The 21,637-nt window shown below is 39.4% G+C and overlaps 2 protein-coding genes across 2 annotated transcripts; both read left to right on the forward strand.

Moving 5' to 3' along the window:
- Positions 1-2,211: 2,211 nt before the first annotated feature.
- On the forward strand, positions 2,212-7,089 carry LOC107819797 (putative carboxylesterase SOBER1-like). The gene is made up of 6 exons (XM_075224634.1): positions 2,212-2,511; positions 5,044-5,096; positions 5,464-5,587; positions 5,676-5,797; positions 6,516-6,623; positions 6,706-7,089. The coding sequence occupies exons 1-6, from the start codon at positions 2,241-2,243 to the stop codon at positions 6,793-6,795; spliced, it is 768 nt and encodes a 255-aa protein (XP_075080735.1). The 5' UTR covers positions 2,212-2,240; the 3' UTR covers positions 6,796-7,089.
- An 8,553-nt stretch (positions 7,090-15,642) lies between these two features.
- On the forward strand, positions 15,643-16,841 carry LOC107762962 (uncharacterized). The gene has a single exon (XM_075224635.1). It carries the CDS (start codon positions 15,649-15,651, stop codon positions 16,636-16,638), a length of 990 nt encoding a protein of 329 aa, XP_075080736.1. The 5' UTR covers positions 15,643-15,648; the 3' UTR covers positions 16,639-16,841.
- Positions 16,842-21,637: the final 4,796 nt, after the last annotated feature.

The following is a 21,637-nucleotide window of genomic DNA, read 5'->3' on the forward strand; positions in this document are numbered from 1 at the left end:
AAACCCCCAAGGTGAGTACTTACGGGAAAATCTTCAGGTGGGGGTAGCATGCCCGTGCCAGCGCCAAATGCCTATACTTCATTGGTTTTCAAAGTTGCTGAGAGGGCTGGCGTGCCATAATCCGCGCATTGCACTGTCCCTAGCACGTTCCTAGTTATTTTCTTTTCCATTTCTTTCTTATCCACTCACCCTCAATTGATACCTTGCTATGATATAGATCCGAATTGACTTCCAAACCTTCATATAAGTATGAAATCATGTTTATATAATAACATCCTTTCTATTTAATGTATCCAACATGTTACACACAAATTCTTCTCATTCACAAAACTCCTTAATATGATCCAGCACACCTTAAACATATATTCTCATTTCAAAATGACGTGGTTCTATTCCATAAGTCTCCTTTAATACTCGAATACGTTATTCCCAAATATCGCTGGTAAAAGTTTTAAATCTTAAATCATTAGAAATTTTTTACGGGGCCTTACAATTATAGCCTACCATCAAGAGGTTAGTGTGGTATACCCACTACCACTAGCGCGTTCATATTCTTTCAAGAATTAATATGTATTCATAAGTCACATGTTGTCACATTCACGTCATGAATGGACCATAATCATCTATACGTTCTTTACAAAATCTCATGTCAAATTGATGACAAATATTACTTTTACAGAGTGAATGATTATTTTAATTCTTATTATTCTCATTACCACAATGATGACGATTATAATTTCGTCTATTGCCACGTCCACATCCATTGATACCTTCACGATAATAATTTTGTCATCTTTTAGAGCACATATTCCTATCACATTCTCTTAAGGAAATGAGAATGAAGCAAATTCAATGGGGCGGATTTCCACTTCTTCTGCTCACAATCATACATGAATTTGATCATGGCAAGACATATAAATTTTATCACTTCGGGTGGTTATAATTTCTTACAAACTCCATTAGAGTTATAATCAAAATTTATTGTATTTGCTTGTATTTAAAATCAAATTATAGAATGCCAAGAATTTAAAAGAGAAAATAGGTAAAATACTTACCTTAAATCCAAAATTTATTCCTGAAAGAAGTTCATGGATCAATTGACAATCATTATGCTCAATATTATGTACAAGTTGAGCACCATGCACGTATCCCAAAGTCTGGTGACCAAAGCATATGTCTAGTATAGGAATATCAATACATTCACGTAAGAGCCTCACACAAATTCCTATATCTTCTCTGCACGGGTTGTTTGATTTCTCAAACATTAGACAACTAATTAATAGTATGTCTACAAATTAAATCAACCGCCTCTACTCAATTGGTTAGAATCTCGTACCGATAATGTGATATAAAACAATAAGAGAAGAAGAAGAGTATTTCAGAGAAAAGTAGAGAGAGAGAATTCTTATTGATTTGTGATGAATTACAATTGAATATAACCCCTCTATTTATAGGAAAAAAGTGACTTGGCCACCAAGTAAAACACCATAAAATCTCTCTAAAATATAGATATTCACCGTAAATATAATTCTATTTATAACAGGATAATCATATTTAATTATAGGGTGTTTGGAAAATGTAGAACTTTTGTTTTTGATTGGAGAGTTGTTGAAGAAAATATTGGGAAAAAAGTAATTTTAGATGGTCATATACCTCATAGCTTATAAGTTAATGAATATTCATAGGTATCGGGTACTTTGTTTTTTCTGTGTTTATATGATTCAGTATGCTGAGCACAACATATGTTAGTGAATCATGGACAATAAATATTAAAATTTGAACTTGTTAATTTTAGATATTTTAGGATAATTATTTTTTTGACAGAAAAGATAGATATTTAGCATAACTAAATAAATCTTCCTTTACTCTAATTCTATTCTTTCATGTTTTTTTTTGTTTAAATTATTCCCTCTGTAATTTATGTGACACCGTTAAATTTCGAGACTCAAATAAATAATTCTTTAAGTGCGACTTTTTCATATGCTTTTTAAATATTTTAAATTATTAATCATCGTGACTTATAATATATTTTATGTAATTTTTAGATATATAAATTTTATTTTAAAATATAAAAATTCTATGTCTGAATTTACCATTAAAATATGTCATATATATTGTGTTTAATTTTAAAGAATAAAAGAATGGATAGTGTTATTAAAGCAAAAAAGAAAAATTAAATTCTCCACCAAACTTGATGACTAAAAAGCACAAGACTAACCAAATAATATGGAAGACCAAAGATGAAATTCATTCCACTACTAAAACCCTTACTAGTACTTGTAATCACCTTTGGTTTCACCATTTTCTGTGTGCTACTCTCTCAGCCAACAACAAACCCATCTTCCACCAAATCCAATCCCATGGCTTCTAGAAGTTTTATTCTTTGGCTACATGGGTTGGGTGATTCTGGCCCTGCTAATGAACCAATAAAGACATTGTTCACTTCTCCTCAATTCAAGAACACAAAATGGTCCTTCCCTTCTGCTCCTTCTAACCCAGTTACCTGCAACTGTAAGTTATAATTTTTCTTGTACTTGTAGTGTTATTACAGGTTGTGGGTTGTTGTTGTTTCTTTTGGATTTGGTTATGGTGCGATCACTGTGGAATTGGTGTTTTTGGGTCAAATGGTGTATTTTGATTGCATAAAGATTCCATTTTTAGCCTACTCCTTGGTGGGGTTTGTTATTGGTTGTGTATTGTTTTGTTTGTATTCTGTATGATCACTGTGAAATTGGCATTTTTGGGTCAAATGGTGTATTAGAATTGCATAAAGATTCAGTTTTTAGCCTACTCCTTGGTGGAATTTGTTATTGGTTGTATATTGTTTTTGTTTGTATTCTGTATGATCACTGTGAAATTGGCATTTTTGGGTCAGATGGTATATTAAAATTGCATAAAGATTCCATTTTTGGCTCACCCTGTAGTGGGGTTTGTATGGTGTTACTGGTTTTGTATTGTTTTTGTTTCTTTTGGTTATGGTGTGATCACCATTGAAATGATATTTTTGGGTAAAATGGTGCATTTGGATGGCCTAAACATTCCATTTTTGGCCTACTCTTTGGTGGGGTTTGTATGGTGTTAGCTGCTGTGTATTGTATTTGTTTCTATTGGTTCTGTGTGATCACTGTGAAGTTGGTGTTTTTGGGTCAAATAGTATTTTGGAATTGCATAAAGATTCCATTTTTGGCCAAACCCTTGGTGGGCTTGTATGGTGTTACCGGTTGTGTATTGTATTTGTTTCTATTAGTTCTGTGTGATCACCATGGGAATGGCATTTTTGGGTCAAATGATATATTGGAATTGCATAAAGATTTCATTTTTGACTACACTGGGATGGATGGGGTTGGTAATCGGCATGTCATATTTATTATCTATGGTCATAATTGATTAATTATGAAGTGTTTGATTTGGTATAGTGTTGCAGGTTGTGTATTGTAATTGTTTCTATTGGTTCTGGTGGAATTGTCGTTCTAGGGTGTATGATGGAATTGCATAAAGATTTCATTTTGGCCCACGCCTTGATGGGGTTCTTAGTTGGCACATCACCTGTATCATCTATGGTCACTGTTGATATGATAATTTTTATAACATGAGTCTTTGTTTTGGTAAAAAATATGGAATTATTTCAGGTCCAAACAAATTGAGGCAGAGTTGTTGTTCTTATTGTGATTGCTTTTTGGGTCTAGTGGATGGGATTGCTTACAATGTAGAGTAGGTCCACTTGCATCGGCTGTTTAATCAAAATTCTAGCTCATTTTCAAGGTGTGAATGGATATACATGTCTGGTCCTTATAAGATAATTTGCAGTTTGAGGAGATGAGAGAAATTTGCTAGACTAGAGTCATTTCAATTTAAGGATGCAGTTTCTGCTTCAGTATTATGTCAGTAGTTGTGATTCAAAAATTTTAAAAGAAAGAAAAAATTGAACAGTAAAGTGTAAAATAGCAAAACATGTAGTTTTGTTGTTCCTCTAACAATGTGTTAACAGAGAAGTTCTGAGAAATCAACCGAATGACTTTCTAGGAAACATACGTTAGAGGGAAAGTTAGCCCTCTGGGTAGGGATTTAACCTTTGTAGTGTAGTTCCCCTTTGTTGGTGAACCATCTTAAATTGAAGCTTCACCAAGCTCCTTTATTTTTGGTTGTTTTTACTTTTCGTTTTGATAGTTAATGCTTGCCAGTTTAGGCAATGAGCAGCTTTAGCTCTTAGATGACTAATATGAACGCTCACACTTGTGAAATACTGCTGGGAATAGCCTTCTGTATAATGACAGTTATTCAACAGCAAAGGCAAATTGATAAATTTAAGCAATTCTTTCCTTGAAGGATATCTTTAGCTACTAGTATAGATAATCTTGCATCTCATTCTGGACATATTGGAGAGATTGTGAAGCAACTCAAGCTGAAACAACCCAGGCTAGTTTCAGCCTGATTAGTGCCTAATTACATTTGAGGATGTGAAAAACAGCTTCTTAACGATAAGATTAGCTTGGCGGTGATTTAGGTGCAATTGGCCAACAACGTCAAAGAGCATTCTCCATAAACTTTATGATGTATCATATTATTGTATCTAAGAATGGTACAAAGGAAGTTTGTAAGAAGAACATAGATTTTTAACGCCATCTTGTTTGCTGAAATACCATGATGCCAGTCTCGCTTGGTTTTCTACCGGAGTTTCATTTCCATGAGAGAATATGTAGATTCTCCATTTAGGACAATAATGTTTGAGCAGGTTTGATACACTAATGTTTTATAAGATGTTGTACCTATCCGATGTTCCAACTTTTCTCCTACTAAAGTGACAGTATGATTGTTGGTTCTTTACTGGAATTTGCTTTCTCTAGATATTTGGCCTTTCCCATTAATTATCGTCACGCAATTTAACAAACTTAAAGTTTGCTTTGTTAGCCAAATGGGTTCCCAGCGGAATAGTGATTGTGTAATTCGTAAATATTATGGTAACATTGCCAACTTTTCACTGTAGTAATGGTGATACTTATAATATCTAAAGTCTAAACTTTTTCTTGTCGTACTTTACTGTAGATGGTGCTGTCATGCCGTCATGGTTTGACATTCATGAAATACCAGTGACAGCTGTAAGTTCTTCTCTTTCACACCTTTCATTCCTCGTATATCCTTTTACTTTTTCTTTTCTCAAAGTTTCCTTGTAATCATCCCCAACTGTGTTATCTGCATGGATGATACTGAGAAATCAAAGATAGAACTTTATTATACTTCAAACTTATTCCTCTTGACGTGTAGACAATTAGCAATAGTGTCTCATCTGGGAAACAAGCATGTTATTGAATACTATGATATTTGTGAGGAATAGTCATACTTTACCTCCATCAAAATTCTTATATTTATGTTGCCTGAGAAATGGCTTCAGAAACAAAGAGATGGTTGTACTTACGCTTATTGATATTGCTTCCATATAATTTAATGTTTAATACCATGTACCAGAGTTCGCCAAACGATGAGAGTGGTCTGCTCAAAGCGGTTAAGAATGTTCATGCAATGATCGATAAAGAGATCGATGCTGGCACTAATCCTAATAATGTTTTCATATGTGGATTTAGTCAAGGAGGTCTCTCTCTCTCTCTCTCTCTCTCTCGGGCAACTTTTTGTATTGCTATTAAATACACTGAGCTTTCAAATTATACTTGATTGTGTAGGTGCCTTAACATTAGCAAGTGTTCTTCTGTACCCAAAAACTCTAGGAGGAGGTGCCGTGTTTAGCGGATGGGTCCCCTTTAATTCTTCTATATTAGAGAAACAAACTCCTGAAGCTAAAAAGGTAATTGTCTGATACTAACTTCTACTCATAATTTTCTGAAGTTTAGTTTTGAAGTAACATATGTTAATCTTGTCCTAAAGTTGGTTGCTTTCTTATGTGGAGGGAGTGTTAAGAGTGTGCAAAGGGCATGGGTTTCATAGGACTTTCTTAATATGATCCCTGATCTGCTAACTGTTTCACTACTTAGGATGTGTATATGAACACTACGATACAGCACAACTGAACGGACATAGCACTTGTTCCTCATTTCTGTTTTGTGTGAAAGTAAATTACTGTGACGTCATGACAGTGCTAATGTTAATGAATTACCTAGTCGCTCGAAGAGATTTCTGGAGAAGCAGTGTTATTATAAAAGCTTGGTACTACCTACATATATAAAACAGTGCCTCCTTCTCCCTGTATGGAGATGCCCGTCAAATAATATTTGGCTATTTGCGATTTGAATAATGATGTTGATGATTGAAAGATATGTTATCTCAAGAAACCTTTTTTCTTTTTAAATAATCGAGAAATTCTCGAGGGCCTGTTGGTGCACCATTCGAAACTCGGTGGATAATTTGGTTTGCCCCTCGACAATTCTCCACTTAATTACCAGGGGGTTCAAACTCATGACATGCACCTAACCTACACATCACAACTGCATTCTTACCATTTGATGTGTGTTTCTTGATTAGTTTCCATGTTTTTATAGCATCTAACACCAAAACGCTTTGAACAGACCCCTATTTTGTGGTCTCATGGTATCGCTGATAGGACTGTACTGTTTGAAGCTGGACAAGCAGGGCCACCTTTTCTGGAGCGAGCTGGTATGACTTGCGAATTCAAGGTAATTACTCATGTTTCTTGATCGTTTTGTTTATCTTTCACGAATGTATCGCCAATAAACCATTGTCTACCATATTCGTTAGGCTTACCCTGGTCTTGCTCATTCGATAAACAATGAAGAGTTGAAGAACTTGGAATCGTGGATCAAGACTCGTCTTCAAAGCAATTCTTAACGGTCCACAGGGTATTCGATTTCATTTCATACGATCAATCTCTTGAGTTCAAGAACTGCTGCTCATTTGCTGCTTACTTGTTTGTGTAATGAGCAGCTTGTGTTATATCACAAAAGTTGTAGTTGAGTTGGTGCAAAACGCCTTCTCATTCACTTATTAATTCTTCTACTGTATTTCTCGACTCATTTTACAGTTATAGTTATGAAATATGGGACAAGTAGTTGAACTGTTAAATTGAAAGAAAAATGTTGGATTATAGTTTCGGTTTCGGAATTATTACAGAGAGTTCTTCCATTTAAGAGCTTGAGAATTATAATGAGTTGGTAAATACAAATATAAAAAAAATTGAGAAATGTATATTATTAGCCGTTCCAAAAAATAACAGTCAATAAAAAAAAAATATTTTTTATTTGTATGTAGGTGTATTATATATATATTTTATACACGTTTTGGCTAGCGAACGTAATTAGTGTCATGGGCGGCTTTCCAACCATGCCCCATGACCCCTTGGACGCGCCCCGTGGCGTCCTGGCCAGCCTCCCAACGCCCGTCGTTACGGTCGGCCCCGTGGTCTCGGCAGCTCCAAGTGACAAGCGCGCATGTGCCTCTGTCGCCCCACCGATAGCCATCGCCAGCGCCCAGCCACAGGCAAAAGCCAACAGCGCCGCGCGCGCAGACCCTGATGCTAAAGATAAAGTTGCTGCCAACGGACTTGTTGCTGCTTTGTAGAAGACTAAGTCCTTTTCATTGTAAATATAGAGTAGTTTTGCTGCATTTTCTTTAAGTGTGATTTTCCAGCGTTCATAGGTCTAGTCATGTAACTTTGGTTTATTTTTTTTAAGCATTATTAAGGGGGACCAAGCAATCAAAACTTTCAAGCAAGCAAACAATTCTCTGTACTGGTGTCTCTCCCCCCGACACCGTCTTATTTTCTGTAATAGCTTTCATTCAATGCAATCAAGCTTTCTTTCATTCTCAATTCTCTTTTCTGCTCTCTTTCAATTGCTCATGACATTGGTTTTCCCGTACGGCACTGACAATCTAGTCTAGCGTACGGAGGGGACCTCAGTTGGCGGACAGCAACCGTACTGACATCGGTTGCCTAGCCTTACATCGCCCTTCCAAGGAACTTCAGGAAGGCGCCGCGTAACAGTTGGTATCAGAGCCTAGGCTCGACATCGGACGTGGGATTACATTGCAATTGCCACCATTTCTGACCATGGTGAATTATGGGGATCGCATTGCGACCCTTGAGGGAACGGTTGACGCATTACGGCCCATCGTGGAAATGGTGCCCGATCTAAAGACCAGTCTAGTGCAAAGGTTGGACGACCTGGACCGCAGACTCATCCAGGCCGAAGTTGACATAGAAAACATCAGTCGCGACTCTGAAGGAGACCGGCAAACAGCAGCCACAGAGGCAGCTGAAATTTTTGGTAAATTTGAGGTCCTCCAGCAGGAGCGTGCCGAGGATTTAGCCAACAGGGAACAAGAGGCAGACAGGGTGACTGCCATGCAACAAACCATAGACAACTTGACTGGCCAGCTCAATGTTGTCAATGCTGCTTTACAAGGCCTACTTCGAGGAGGCGGAAACCAATTTGGGGGTGGTGTGAACCTCGCCCCCATGGCACAAAAGCTGAAAATTCCTGAGCCAAAGCCATACAGTGAAGCTCAGAATGCCAAAGAAGTGAAAAATTTCATTTTCGACATCGAGCAATACTTCGATGCCGTGGGAAGCCTAGAAGAAGCTAAGAAGGTAGCAATTGCTGCCACGTATCTTCAGGGTGATGCCAAACTCTGGTGGCGGGTGAAGTACGAAACCATCAAGGCTGGTGAAGATGCCCTCGAGACATGGGCGGAACTGAAGGCAGCCATACGCCTACAGTTCTTCCCCGAAAATGTTGAGTACAATGCCAGGAGAAAGTTGCGGGAGCTCCGCCAGACCAAATCAGTGCGAGATTACGTGCGGGAATTCTCCGCGCTCATGCTGAACATCCGTGACATGGGGGACAAAGACAAACTCTTCACCTTCCTGGAAGGGTTGAAACCTTATGCCCGGATGGAGTTGCAGAGACAAAGGGTAGACACGTTGCCTAAGGCAATCCAAGCAGCAGAGTGCCTTGGGGATTACCAAGTGGAAGCCCGGAAGGATAAGCCTCAACAGCCTGTCCGAGGAGGATACAAAGGGGGCCAACCAAACACTGGTGGCCCTAGCAGAAGTGGAGGAGACCGGAGTGCACCCAAATCCAAGGCTCCCTCTTCCAGCAGTACTAGTGCTGCATCTAACAACAATGATCGGGGGAGGAAGCCCCCTCAGGATGTCGTCATTGCGGCAGACCACATTGGAATAATGAATGTCCACATGCACAGATGAACGCCCATCAAGCTTTTGAGGATGGGACGGATGACGATGCCGATGATGCGGACCAGACCGAGCCAGTAGGTGCATTCAGTGCAATTGTTGGCTCCATTTCTGAGCCCTTAGCGGGAACCAGTGCCGGTATCCGCAAGAAGAAGGACCCCTGTCCAATTGCCAGAAAGGAAATAAGAAGGCGAATTTAAGGACTCCTCCTCATCAAGAGAGGACCCTAATGTTCGTTGACATGAAGGTAAATGGCAAGCCCATTCGGGCAATGATAGACACGGATGCCACCCACAACTACTTAGCCTCGACTCAGGTGGAGCGTCTTGGACTAGTTGTAGGAAAGGGCAAAGGTCGTGTGAAGGCTATAAACTCACCACCTCAACCAGTGGGTGGAATAGCCAAAGAAGTACCAGTGAAGCTTGGCCCTTATGAAGGAAAGTTCAACCTGCGCGTAGTGATCATAGATGACTTTGAGTTAATAGTGGGGTTGGAATTCCTGAGACAGACCAATACCATGCCCGCACCGTATGCAGACATGCTACTGATGATGGGGGCAAATGGGGCCAAGCCCTGCATTATTCCGTGCATTCCCATGAAGATGGCAGCCGAGAACATCTCGGCCTTGCAGTTGAAGAAGGGGGTAAAAAGACATGAACCCACGTTCCTGGCTACCCTCTGCATGGAAGATATAGAACGCTCCTCGGGTCCCATTCCTGCACCCGTGAAGGAGTTACTTCTGGAATTTGAAGAAATCATGCCACAAGACATGCCAAAGCGTCTTCCGCCTAGGCGAACTGTGGACCATGAGATTGAGTTGGTGCCGGGTGCGAAGCCACCTGCCCGGGCGCCATACAGAATGTCACAACCCGAACTCACCGAGCTTCGGAGACAATTGACGGAAATGCTAGACACAGGGATCATTGCGCCCTCCAAGTCCCCATACGGGTCCCTTGTGCTATTCCAAAAGAAACATGATGGTAGCTTACGACTCTGCGTGGATTACCGGGCTCTAAACAAAATCACCGTGAAAAACAAGTACCCTATTCCGCTAATGGCAGACTTGTTTGATAGACTGGGTGGTGCGACGGTATTCACCAAAATAGACCTGAGGACAGGTTATTGGCAAGTTCGGATTGCAGATGGTGATGAGCACAAGACGACCTGTGTGACAAGATATGGGTCGTACGACTTCCTGGTTATGCCCTTTGGCTTGACTAACGCGCCAGCCACATTTTGTACCTTGATGAACCAAGTCTTCCGAGAATACATTGATGAATTCGTCGTGGTTTATTTGGATGACATTGTGGTATATAGCCAGACACTAGAAGAACACCTGGAACATTTGCGGAAGGTCCTAGCCCGATTGCGGGAGCACGAATTATATGCGAAGCTATCCAAGTGCTCCTTTGCTCAGAAACAAATTGACTTCCTCGGACATGTCATCGAGGAAGGGAGGATCAAGATGGACCAGCAGAAGATTCAGGCCATTACAGAATGGACGCCTCCTAAGGATATACATGCCTTGAGGTCATTCCTTGGCCTATGCAACTTCTATCGGCGGTTTATGAAAAGTTACTCCCTCATTGCAGTGCCGCTGACAGAACTTCTCAAGAAGGCCACCCCGTGGGATTGGGGCCCCAAGCGGGCAGAGGCCTTCGACGCATTGAAGATGGCTATGTCTAGTAGCCCAGTCTTGGCCCTCCCTGACTTGGCCAAGCCATTCGAAGTGCAAACGGATGCCTCCGACTATGCACTTGGTGGAGTATTGCTACAAGAAGGGCATCCCGTAGCGTACGAGAGCCGGAAACTGAAGGATGCAGAGCGGCGCTATGCCGCCCATGAGAAAGAATTATTGGCTGTCGTTCATTGCTTACGCCTTTGGAGGCATTATCTACTGGGAACCCCATTCGTGGTCAAGACAGACAATACAGCCGTTAGCCATTTCATGACCCAGCCAAAGCTGAATGGACGACAGGCTAGGTGGCAGGAACTCCTAGCGGAATTTCACTTCAACCTGGAGTACCGAAGTGGAAAGACCAATCATGTTGCTGATGCACTCAGTCGGAGAGCTGATCTAGCATCGATGTGTGTACTCGCCGCCCTAAAGGGAAGCAAAGTAACCACCACCATAAAAGACCAGATACAGGATCTACTCATCAAGGATCCTACTGCACAGTATTTGGTTGATCTGGTGGGACAGGGTAAGACTCGCCAGTTCTACACCGAAGATGGGTTCCTGAAGGTGAAAGGGAACCGACTTTATGTTCCTAAAGGAGGAGATCTGCGACGGACTCTTCTTGCAGAATGCCACGATACTTTGTGGGCCGGTCATCCCGGCGAGGAACGCACCATGGCATTACTTCGCCGTGCATATTATTGGCCTCAAATGGTCGATGACGTCGCTCAGTATGTGAAGACTTGTCTAGTATGCCAGAAAGATAAGTCAGACCGCTTGACGCAGGCAGGGCTCTTGGAACCACTAGCTGTACCAAAAAGACCTTGGGAAAGTGTTTCCCTGGACTTCATCACCGGATTGCCCAAGGTCGGAGATCTCACAACTATCTTGGTTGTGGTGGATCGGTTTTCCAAGTATGCTACCTTTATAGCAGCCCCACAATATATATCAGCAGAAGATACATCTCGACTATTCTTCTCTCATGTCGTCAAATATTGGGGCTTACCTAAAGACATTGTTAGTGATCGCGACTCACGCTTCACTAGCAATTTTTGGACCCAACTCTTTAAGTGCCTCAGGTCAAAATTGAGTCATAGCTCAAGTTTTCATCCGCAATCTGATGGCCAGACGGAGCGATTCAATGGCATACTAGAGGAATATCTCCGGCACTTTGTGACCGGATCGCAGAAGAATTGGGTGAAGCTTCTGGATGCTGCTCAACTGTGTTTCAATTCACAAAAGAGCTCAAGTACCAACAAAAGCGCTTTTGAAATTGTTACCGGACAGCAACCGCTACTCCCACACACAGTGAACGCACCAAACATGTCAAAATCTCCTCGGGCTGCTAGCTTCTCAAAAGAATGGAAGCAAAATTTGGAGATAGTGCGGAGCTATCTTGTCAAAGCCCAAAAGCGGATGAAGAGGCATGCTGATCAGAATCGCCGCTTTGTGGAATACCAAGTGGAAGACAAAGTGATGGTCAAAATCCCAAAGCGGTACTTGTTTGCAGGGGTCCATGACCCTCGCCTATTGCAAAAATATATTGGACCCTTGTCCATTGAAAGGCGCATTGGGAAAGTTGCATACCGGGTGGATACCCCAGCTTGGTGGAAAATCCATCCTGTTTTCCATGTCAGTCTCCTGAAACCTTTTCGGGAAGATATGGAGGATCCTTCACGAAGCCAACTCACAATACCAAGTATTCGAGGCCCCAATTTAACCGGAAAAAGGCGTGTTGAAGCTATTCTTGATGATCGAGTGATTCACGCCTCAAGAAAAGATCACCAGGAATTCTTGGTAAAATGGCAGGGATGTGATGCAGAGGAGAATACTTGGGAGAGGGGAACAAACCTCAAAGCCTACAAGAGCCTGATTGATGATTACCTTGCAAGGAAGGCGCCGAGGACGTCGCCAACTCAGGTGGGGGAGAATGTCATGGGCGGCTTTCCAACCATGCCCCATGACCCCTTGGACGCGCCCCGTGGCGTCCTGGCCAGCCTCCCAACGCCCGTCGCCACGGTCGGCCCCGTGGTCTCGGCAGCTCCAAGTGACAAGCGCGCATGTGCCTCTGTCGCCCCACCGATAGCCATCGCCAGCGCCCAGCCACAGGCAAAAGCCAACAGCGCCGCGCGCGCAGACCCTGATGCTAAAGACAAAGTTGCTGCCAACGGACTTGTTGCTGCTTTGTAGAAGACTAAGTCCTTTTCATTGTAAATATAGAGTAGTTTTGCTGCATTTTCTTTAAGTGTGATTTTCCAGCGTTCATAGGTCTAGTCATGTAACTTTGGTTTATTTTTTTTAAGCATTATTAAGGGGGACCAAGCAATCAAAACTTTCAAGCAAGCAAACAATTCTTTGTACTGGTGTCTCTCCCCCCGACACCGTCTTGTTTTCTGTAATAGCTTTCATTCAATGCAATCAAGCTTTCTTTCATTCTCAATTCTCTTTTCTGCTCTCTTTCAATTGCTCATGACATTGGTTTTCCCGTACGGCACTGACAATCTAGTCTAGCGTACGGAGGGGACCTCAGTTGGCGGACAGCAACCGTACTGACATCGGTTGCCTAGCCTTACGTCGCCCTTCCAAGGAACTTCAGGAAGGCGCCGCGTAACATTAGTTTCGCCCAAAAAGATTTCGCTCTTGATTTAAAAATAACTCTTCTTCAAAATCTACATCCTATGTGGTACAAGGGATTCCCAGCATCTCGTAGAAAAAGAGTATGTAATGGAGAATTTGAAGAATGAGTTGGTGAATACAATCGATTGTAGAGGAAATCTGTGTCAAACTATAGTTTGAAAAATGATGCTATATTTACCATAATTACTAATTATGACCTATGATTGTATGAGAAGAAATCGTGGCTTAGGCACCGAATATGAAAAATTGAAAATCATTACTTCACGTTCATATGATCCACTTAGGCCCATTAACTTTTAAAAGGAACGATCCAAGCCCATTACTTTATCAGCCCAAGGGGATCTTTACACAAATAGTTGGTTGGATTCGCTGTTTATTTTTTCTAACCGGTATATATAAATTATACACTAATTATATTATATATATATGAATTATACGTATATTATACATTTGTCAGCTATTTTTTGTTTAAATGATTGGATTTGTGGCTATATAAGTTAACTCTCCCTTCCTAAAATGGCAAAGATCATTTGACTGATTAGAAAGTGAAGAGAGGAAAATAATGCAAAAAATAATGCGATTCTTATTTTGTCTACTAAATTGGGAACAGGCTCCTGTTTTCTGCTTTTTTCCTCACTATAATGACTTTCCAATAGTTAATAACCATGTATTGATAAATTAGTATACTATTTAGTAAATTTAATTATTTTAGATGTTTATTTGTTTTTTTTTACATAGTTGGCATAAAGTATGAAATTTAACTATCGTTTTGCCATAGATTCTTAAATTTGTTTTAAATAATAATAAAAAATACACAACAATACCAAACAAACAAACTTGATAAACCTGTATATGCAGAACCTTCATCGATGCTATTTATTATCATTATCACAAACCATTTGGCATAAAATTATTATTTTTATAATGAACTATATAATACACTATCCTAAAATCATTGGCTGATATTTTAATATCAATTGCTAATAACACAATTACTAGCAACTATAATTCGTCAAATTGCAATAATATTACAAGATCCATCAGTCCAAAAGAAAATGAAAGTTAGCTGGTGGATTAGTTGGGTATGGTGGGTTTTTTTTATTTATAAAATATAAAAGTTTGGGGTAATTTTTAAAATTATTAAAAAATCCAACAATAATATTTTGGGCCAAAAACGTTTCTATAGCTAGTTTTGAGATTTGAAAATTCTGTTTTCAAGATATGCCAAAATATTGAATAAAATCTATAAACAAATATATTTTATCAAAAAAAAAATTGAAAGAAACTTGACAAAATCCATAGCCAAATGGGGCTTAAACTCATGATCTATAAGTCTTGATTTCATAATTAAATGGATTGTCCCTTTAACAAACAATGATATAAATTGATCAAGGATAAATAAAGCAAAACAGCAAGACATGTCAAATCAAAACATAGAGAAACAAGTATCTTCCCCTAAGACAAAAATACACACCAAAAAAAGAAGAAGATACATTTCCACTTATGCGGAATTATAATACATGATTTGTTAAGTAATAACGAATAATGAATGAATTGTTATGTAATAATTAATAATAAAATTATTGTTATACATGAATTACTTATTTTTAAAAGGTATTTTATCTTTAAGTAGATTAATTTATATATTATTAATATATATATTCTTACTTCACTTTCTATTGCATATATATAATTTCTCGTATAACTTAATAGGATTATTACTAAATATCACCAACCGAATATTGCATTAGTTATGCAAAAACTATTTCTTTTTTTAAATATTGTATTATCTAATACTACAAGATTATATGCTAAAATTAATTGCTCCAATACCACAACCAAAATCCTAAAAGCTTTTTTTTTTCCTTTTCCTTTTTTGCCTAAAATTTACTCTCTCTTAGATTTGTTCTACTAACTTCATCTCTTCCTTGGAAAGTGAAGGGAAAAGAGGAAAAATTCTACAAAAAGAAGATTGATCATTAGATTCTGTAATAAGTAGGGTCCATCACATAGCCCCCACTATTAACCAATCAAAATTCAACAAAAACTATCAAAATTCTTTGAAATTGATGCCCTAAACTCTGTAAAATACACTGTCCCACAGATGAACCATTCCCCAATGCCTTTTCCCTTTATTTTTACTAAGTCACATAAAATTATGTAATCAATTTCTATGCTCTTTTTCTCTTACCATAAACTCTTCAAAGTCCCCACAAACCCTCATTCTCTTTACTTCAATTCAATCTTCCTTACACCCACCCACCCTATTCAACTACCCCACCCTCTCAAAACTCTCAAAAAAATCTCCATTTTTTCATTAATTATGAAGAAACTTTATAGAAAAGGCACAGTTCATCCAACTCCTCCTTTGGTTTCTGACCATCTTTCTTTTTTACCAGCTGCTATTTTAACTCTTGCTGCTGCTTTATCTCAAGAAGATAAAGAAGTCTTAGCTTATCTCATTTCTTGTTCTCCCGGCTCCGGCAACTTCCCCGGCGACGTTTCCACCAATCGGAGAAACATCCACAAGCTAAAAACACCCAACTCAGCTTCTGAAACCGCAGTTTCTGGTGCAAAAAGTTGTAGCTCCGCCGTGAGCGGCGGAGGAAGAGCTGAACGTGTACTTTCCGGCGAGTTTTCTGGAAATCGGAGAAACACCCACAAGTTGAAAACACCCAACTCAGCTACCGAAACATCCGGTGGTGGAACAAAAGGTGGCGCTGCCATGAGCGGCGGCGTTAGCGGTGGTGCTGACCATCCAGCTTCTTTTAACTGCGACTGTTTTAGCTGTTACATGAGTTATTGGGCGAAATGGGATTTATCACCTAACCGTCAACTTATTCATGAGATTCTTGATGCTTATGAAGAAGGTTTACAAAGCAAAAAAGAAAAGAGCAAAAAAGAAAGGAGAAATAAAAACAAAGGCTACAGCTCTAATAGTAGTGGTTCTGTTGAGCTAAAAAAGACATCATCTGAGTCAAATTTGAACATAAACGGGTCTGTTCCGGACGGGTCAGGGGAATCTGACCCGGTGGAGGAAACTTCCGGCAACCATGGCGGCGGCGATGAAGATGAAAGTGGTGGAGAAGAGGGAGGTGAAAAAGGTTCTGTTAGAAAGTTTGTGAGTTTTATTGGTGAAAAGATTTGGAGTGTTTGGACCTGAAAAAATATTTTTTGAAGGTAATTTTCAAGAAATATTTAGGTTGGTTTTTTGCCATCTCCACTTCTACTTAATCTCATATTAGTTCTTTTTTTAATTTTAAATTTTTCTTGTGGTTCCTCTTTTGGGGTCTGTAAAATACCCTTTTACTTCACAATGTAAAATATGGTAGTGTTTTGAATGATCACTTCATTGGTTTTTTCTTATTTCCACATTTTGTATAAATCTTTTGTTCTCTCCCTTGTGGTTAAAAGTTGCTTATGGAGTAGTTTGATTAAAAGAATAAAATTTTTGAAGTTAATTCCAAGAAATATATATATTTTTTGCCATCTTCATTTCCACTTTATAGTTTTTGATTCTTTTTGGGTGAATATGAGTAGTTTTCATTTCACATTTTGTAGAAAATGTTTGATTACTCTATTTGTTAAAAGTTGCTTATGGGAGTAATATATCTATATAAATTTATACTAGTATTTCTTTTCTTGGATTTTATTGATTGTAAAGTTGCAAGATAGTGTTACTCAGAAATTTTTGTAATTAATTATAGTTTTCTAAAAGATGTTAGATTGGAATTTTATTTGTTTAATGGCCGAAAGTGGGGGGCTAGGGAATTTTAGGTCATATATGGACGGTTTGAAGTCTGTACTTTGAACAAGTGACAAAAAAAATCGGCCATTCTTGAAATTTCTTGGATATAGAGAAAGGTGAACTTTTTTCTAGGCCATAGAAATTAACAGTGGTCTAAAAATAATTTTCTGCAACTATAGGTGTCGATTTTTGAATATTCAAAACTATTGCCCTTTTATTTTCTTACTTTTGAGTAGTACGAATTTTTTTTTAATCTCATTTGGCTCGAGGAAACACAGGTCGACACTTTTCAAAATTTTGTCATATTGCCAGGAATGACTTAGACACTCATGTACTGGTCTTTTTGTGTGTGCTTGTTCTTTTCTTATTGGAAAAGACAAGGCGGACTCGGAATTTAATACATTTTTGCATTTAATAAAATTTATTTTATATATGAAGTGTAATTAGTAATATATCATTATTTTTTAAACTGTATATATATAACACACGAAATTTTTGTCGAATTTTTGTCTGTCTGTGATTCCTCTCTTTACAACGTAGGTCCGCCTCTTGAAAAAGGTTTGAATAGGTTGGCTCATTGTTTGAAATTGTTCAATTTTATCTTTTGTATCATATGCTTATGATGTTCAAGCCATTTTGTATGTATCTAAATTAATTTTACTGAATATTTACTAGGATGCGACCTTTTATTACTATTAGTATCGCCTAACTTTGTTTATTAATTTTTGGACTGGTTAGAAAAAAATACTTACTTTCTCCGTTTCAATTTACTCCTAATTTATTCAATAGCGGATATTGAAAAGCAAATTCGATCATTTATTCTTTTTGTTTATATGTTTAATAGAAATATTTAGCTATGAACTTGATTATAATAGTGTACATTATAGTACCAAATACTAATGTGGGTTTGGTGATACTAACACTACCAACTCTATTGAATTTCTTGATTCAATAGTACGTTTGATGTGATCAATGTAAAATATTCAATAATCCAAATTGGAGAACTTTCAATTTCGTGATGTGATATAATTATCTACCACGAGTACGATTATCTACTAATACTATTTTAGTCCAAAAAATTTATTTAATTTAGAGATGATCATATACATTTTGGCATTTTCTAGTTTAATACTTAATTAGGGACACTTGGAAAAAGAAAATGCACGTGAGGTAAGCTTGGAGGATAATATTCATCTCCATTTTTAATTCTAGCATAAGTTTGTTTTATGCTTATGGATGAAATGTGTTCGATATGAAATTTCAGGTTCAAATTTTAGCAGAGACAAAAATACGTAGAAATTTTTTTCATATCTATCTAAATTTTAGTGGATAGAGTTATTCGATATTTAATTGAAATAAGGTTATCAGGAATAATGAATCTTAGGATTAAACAAATAGAATCAATTTAAGAAATCTGAAAGAACGATTCTTTACTGTAGAAGAATATAACACTTTTATTACAATGTAAGCCTGAGAAAACTTGTTTTACAGAAATGGTAACCAAGCCCTTTTATAGTGGAGGGATTTGGCTCTAAGCATAATAAAATAAACATTCAGTACGAGACCCATGATAAGTCAGTTTTTCTATAATTTCTGCCAAGATTCTCTCTAGTGGGATTGCAACGGCTTTTGTCTGCGAGCTCGATCTTGCTTAGAGCCCTCAATTTTGATTTGAGCTTGATTTCGGCTCGAACTCGTGATCTTGGTTCGAGCCCGATCCTGGCTCGAGCCCTCGAATTGATTCGAGGTTAATGTTGGTTGGTCTCTGGATTATCAGTATGATAGATCTACTCTGCATCATGGTTCGATTTCGATTCGAGCTTGATGATGATATCGAACTCGACACGGATTGGCTTCTCCGGGTTCGAGGTTAGTTTGTTCAACCTTCGGGGTCTTACTTCGATAGATCAACGTTCGAACTCGATCGGACGTGCTAAGGCCGAAATCTATTTCGACCGTATACAGATAGTCCCCTCGTTTCTCAGAAAGAATGTGGCGAGAAACGATATGATTTTTTAACAGTTCGATCGGATTATAACCTGTCGTTTCCATCGGGTTCGACCATGACGCATCTGGTAGCTGTCCCGTCGGTTTAGTCTTTCAAGGCATTTAATGTATGTCAGGCGGTGGTCGGCCACTGCTGATACTGAACCGCCATCGCTTGAACCTATAAATAACCCTTTCTTTTATCTTTTACCACTTTTACATCTTTTATCTTCCAAATTTCCCAAGTTCTTCTTCGTACTCTCCAACTTACTAGTAAATCTGTGATTTCTTTCTGCAAAAGCCCCTCTTCAATTCTACCAAATCTTTGTCACTTTCTTCTATTCCTCACCTTTGAATTCGAAAATGGCGAAAACATCGCAAACCATTCCTCAGAAAGAGAAGGCTTCATCTTCACAGTGTGCCGCCGATGAGACACCAGCAGAACTATGGCCTGAGGAGTGTGTTCTCGGGGCGTGTGTCCTTACTGCAGATTTTAAGGTCGATAAAGCTTCATCGATCCCTGGCCGGTGTGAGCCAGTATCGAGGTATATGTGTTCGATAACCGAAAAACACCTCGAACAGCTAAAGAAGGATTGCAATTGGGGTGAAAAAGAAATAATAATTCCTACCCTTGACGAAGATATCACTTCTTATGTAAAACGGTTTTTGAATGTGTATACTTACCCTTTCACTTTAGGTCCCCTCGATTTCGTTATTATTGACTTATGTCGATAATACCAGGTAACCCTAGGCCAGGTCCATCCTTCTTTGTGGCGGATCGTTATCCTGATCCGATATTTTGTGAGCAAAATCGAGGGAATGCCGTTCACCCTCGACCATCTTATCCCATTGTACCGTCCTTGACTTTTTCGAGGAAGGTTAATAAAACTTCAGCGTCGGGCTACCAAGGCTCTATTCTCGAGTATTGATGAGGACATGGACCGGGGTTGGATGGGCAGGTTCGTTCGAGTAAGGACTTCGGACCTGATTCCGACTGAAAAGATGCCCTTTCCCGAGGAGTGGAATATGAAACATAAGTGTAATCTTGCTGTTACTTCTACTTTGTTCTTTCATTTATTCTCTCATCGACACTCCTCTTTTTGTGATGTAGCGGTTCCCTGGATGCTCGGAGCAGTTTCCGATCTCAAGAATTGGGTACGAGCCCTTGTTTCGACCTCCACATACGCCGAGCGCTCATGGCGTGATTTATCAAAGGGTCGGTGGGAGGCCAAAAATCACGGTAAGCTCATTTCTCGGACTCTTTGATGATCCGAACGAGGTGGTTTTCAAAATATTTTATTAAGGTTTTCCATATGCAGGTTTGGTTAAAGACGCGGTTTAGAGGCCCTTGTCCAATGAAGAGGAAATTTCGGCCTCTGTCCCAAAGCCGACGAAGGAAAATAAAAAGGAAAAGAGCCTCGGTTCCTGAAGATCCAAAACCGAAGAAGAGGATGGCTCGTAAGCCGAACAAGATTGTCATTCCTTTGACCGTGGAATCCGTTCTGCGTCTAAGGGATGAAGATAAAGAAGAAGAAGAGAACGATGAGTCTGCGCTGGCGGTCCGAATGAAGAGAACCACCGATGCTTCATCGCCGGCTGGATCGATGATGCTCCATGAGGCTACGCCTCGAACTGAAGATATACCGGAGAAAAATTCGGGTAGAGTCCCCATACTATCAGATATCGAAGATGCATCTCATCGGAGTCGACCGACAGGGGATATGAGCGAAGAGGCCCTCGAACCCCTTCGAACCGAGGAGAATGCTCCAGGCGATTCATTTGGGGCAGCAGCAGTCGAGGATTCGCCTACCTTTCTCGCTTTTTCCGCAGGGGTGATTCGGGAAGCTCAAGCTCTAGGAGCCCTCGATCTAGACAGGCCTCACGATGAAGAAGATCCCTTTCGTGACTTGTTTACCGGCATTGAGGATGTTGCCGGTGCTGGTGATGAATCGGATCTTTTTCACGGATTGCGGCAGGCTTTGAATCAGGTGAGCTTTTAAAATTATTTTGTCGGTACTATCTTTATGTTCATTTTTCGTTAACTTCGCTTCTTGTTTCTTTGTAGGCAGCGACAGTTCATCGAGAACAATGTTCTCGATCCCAGAATGAGCTGCATCGATACGAGGCCGACCTACACCGGGCTACTTACGAGAGGAACTCCCTTAGACTTTCCTTAGGGTAGAGAGAAGAGGAAATAAAAGACCTCCGAGCTGAGCTAGCCAAGGCTTATCGAGATCAGACCGATTTGTCTGAGCAGGTAATTATGCTTTTGAAAGCCTATGGCTTGATACCGGAACAATAGCTAACATTTCGGTCTCACAGCTGCAGCAAAAAATCGAGATGATCGGGAAGCTTTGTGATGAGGTCGACGTCATAAGAACGGAGTCTTTGCGGTGAAAAGAAGGTATGGACCACTTTGCTGCAGAAA

The sequence above is a fragment of the Nicotiana tabacum genome, chromosome 11 (assembly GCF_000715075.1).
Source record: "Nicotiana tabacum cultivar K326 chromosome 11, ASM71507v2, whole genome shotgun sequence".
NCBI classification, from domain to species: domain Eukaryota; kingdom Viridiplantae; phylum Streptophyta; class Magnoliopsida; order Solanales; family Solanaceae; genus Nicotiana; species Nicotiana tabacum.

What these genes read in the sequence shown, in the direction of transcription:
- LOC107762962 (XM_075224635.1), top strand. Translation starts at nt 15,649, where the DNA reads ATGCTCTTTTTCTCTTACCATAAACTCTTCAAAGTCCCCACAAACCCT.
- LOC107819797 (XM_075224634.1), top strand. Translation starts at nt 2,241, where the DNA reads ATGAAATTCATTCCACTACTAAAACCCTTACTAGTACTTGTAATCACC. An exon ending in TAACCCAGTTACCTGCAACT is followed by an intron (nt 2,512 to 5,043) that starts GTAAGTTATAAT and finishes ACTTTACTGTAG; the next exon opens with ATGGTGCTGTCATGCCGTCA. An exon ending in ATGAAATACCAGTGACAGCT is followed by an intron (nt 5,097 to 5,463) that starts GTAAGTTCTTCT and finishes ACCATGTACCAG; the next exon opens with AGTTCGCCAAACGATGAGAG.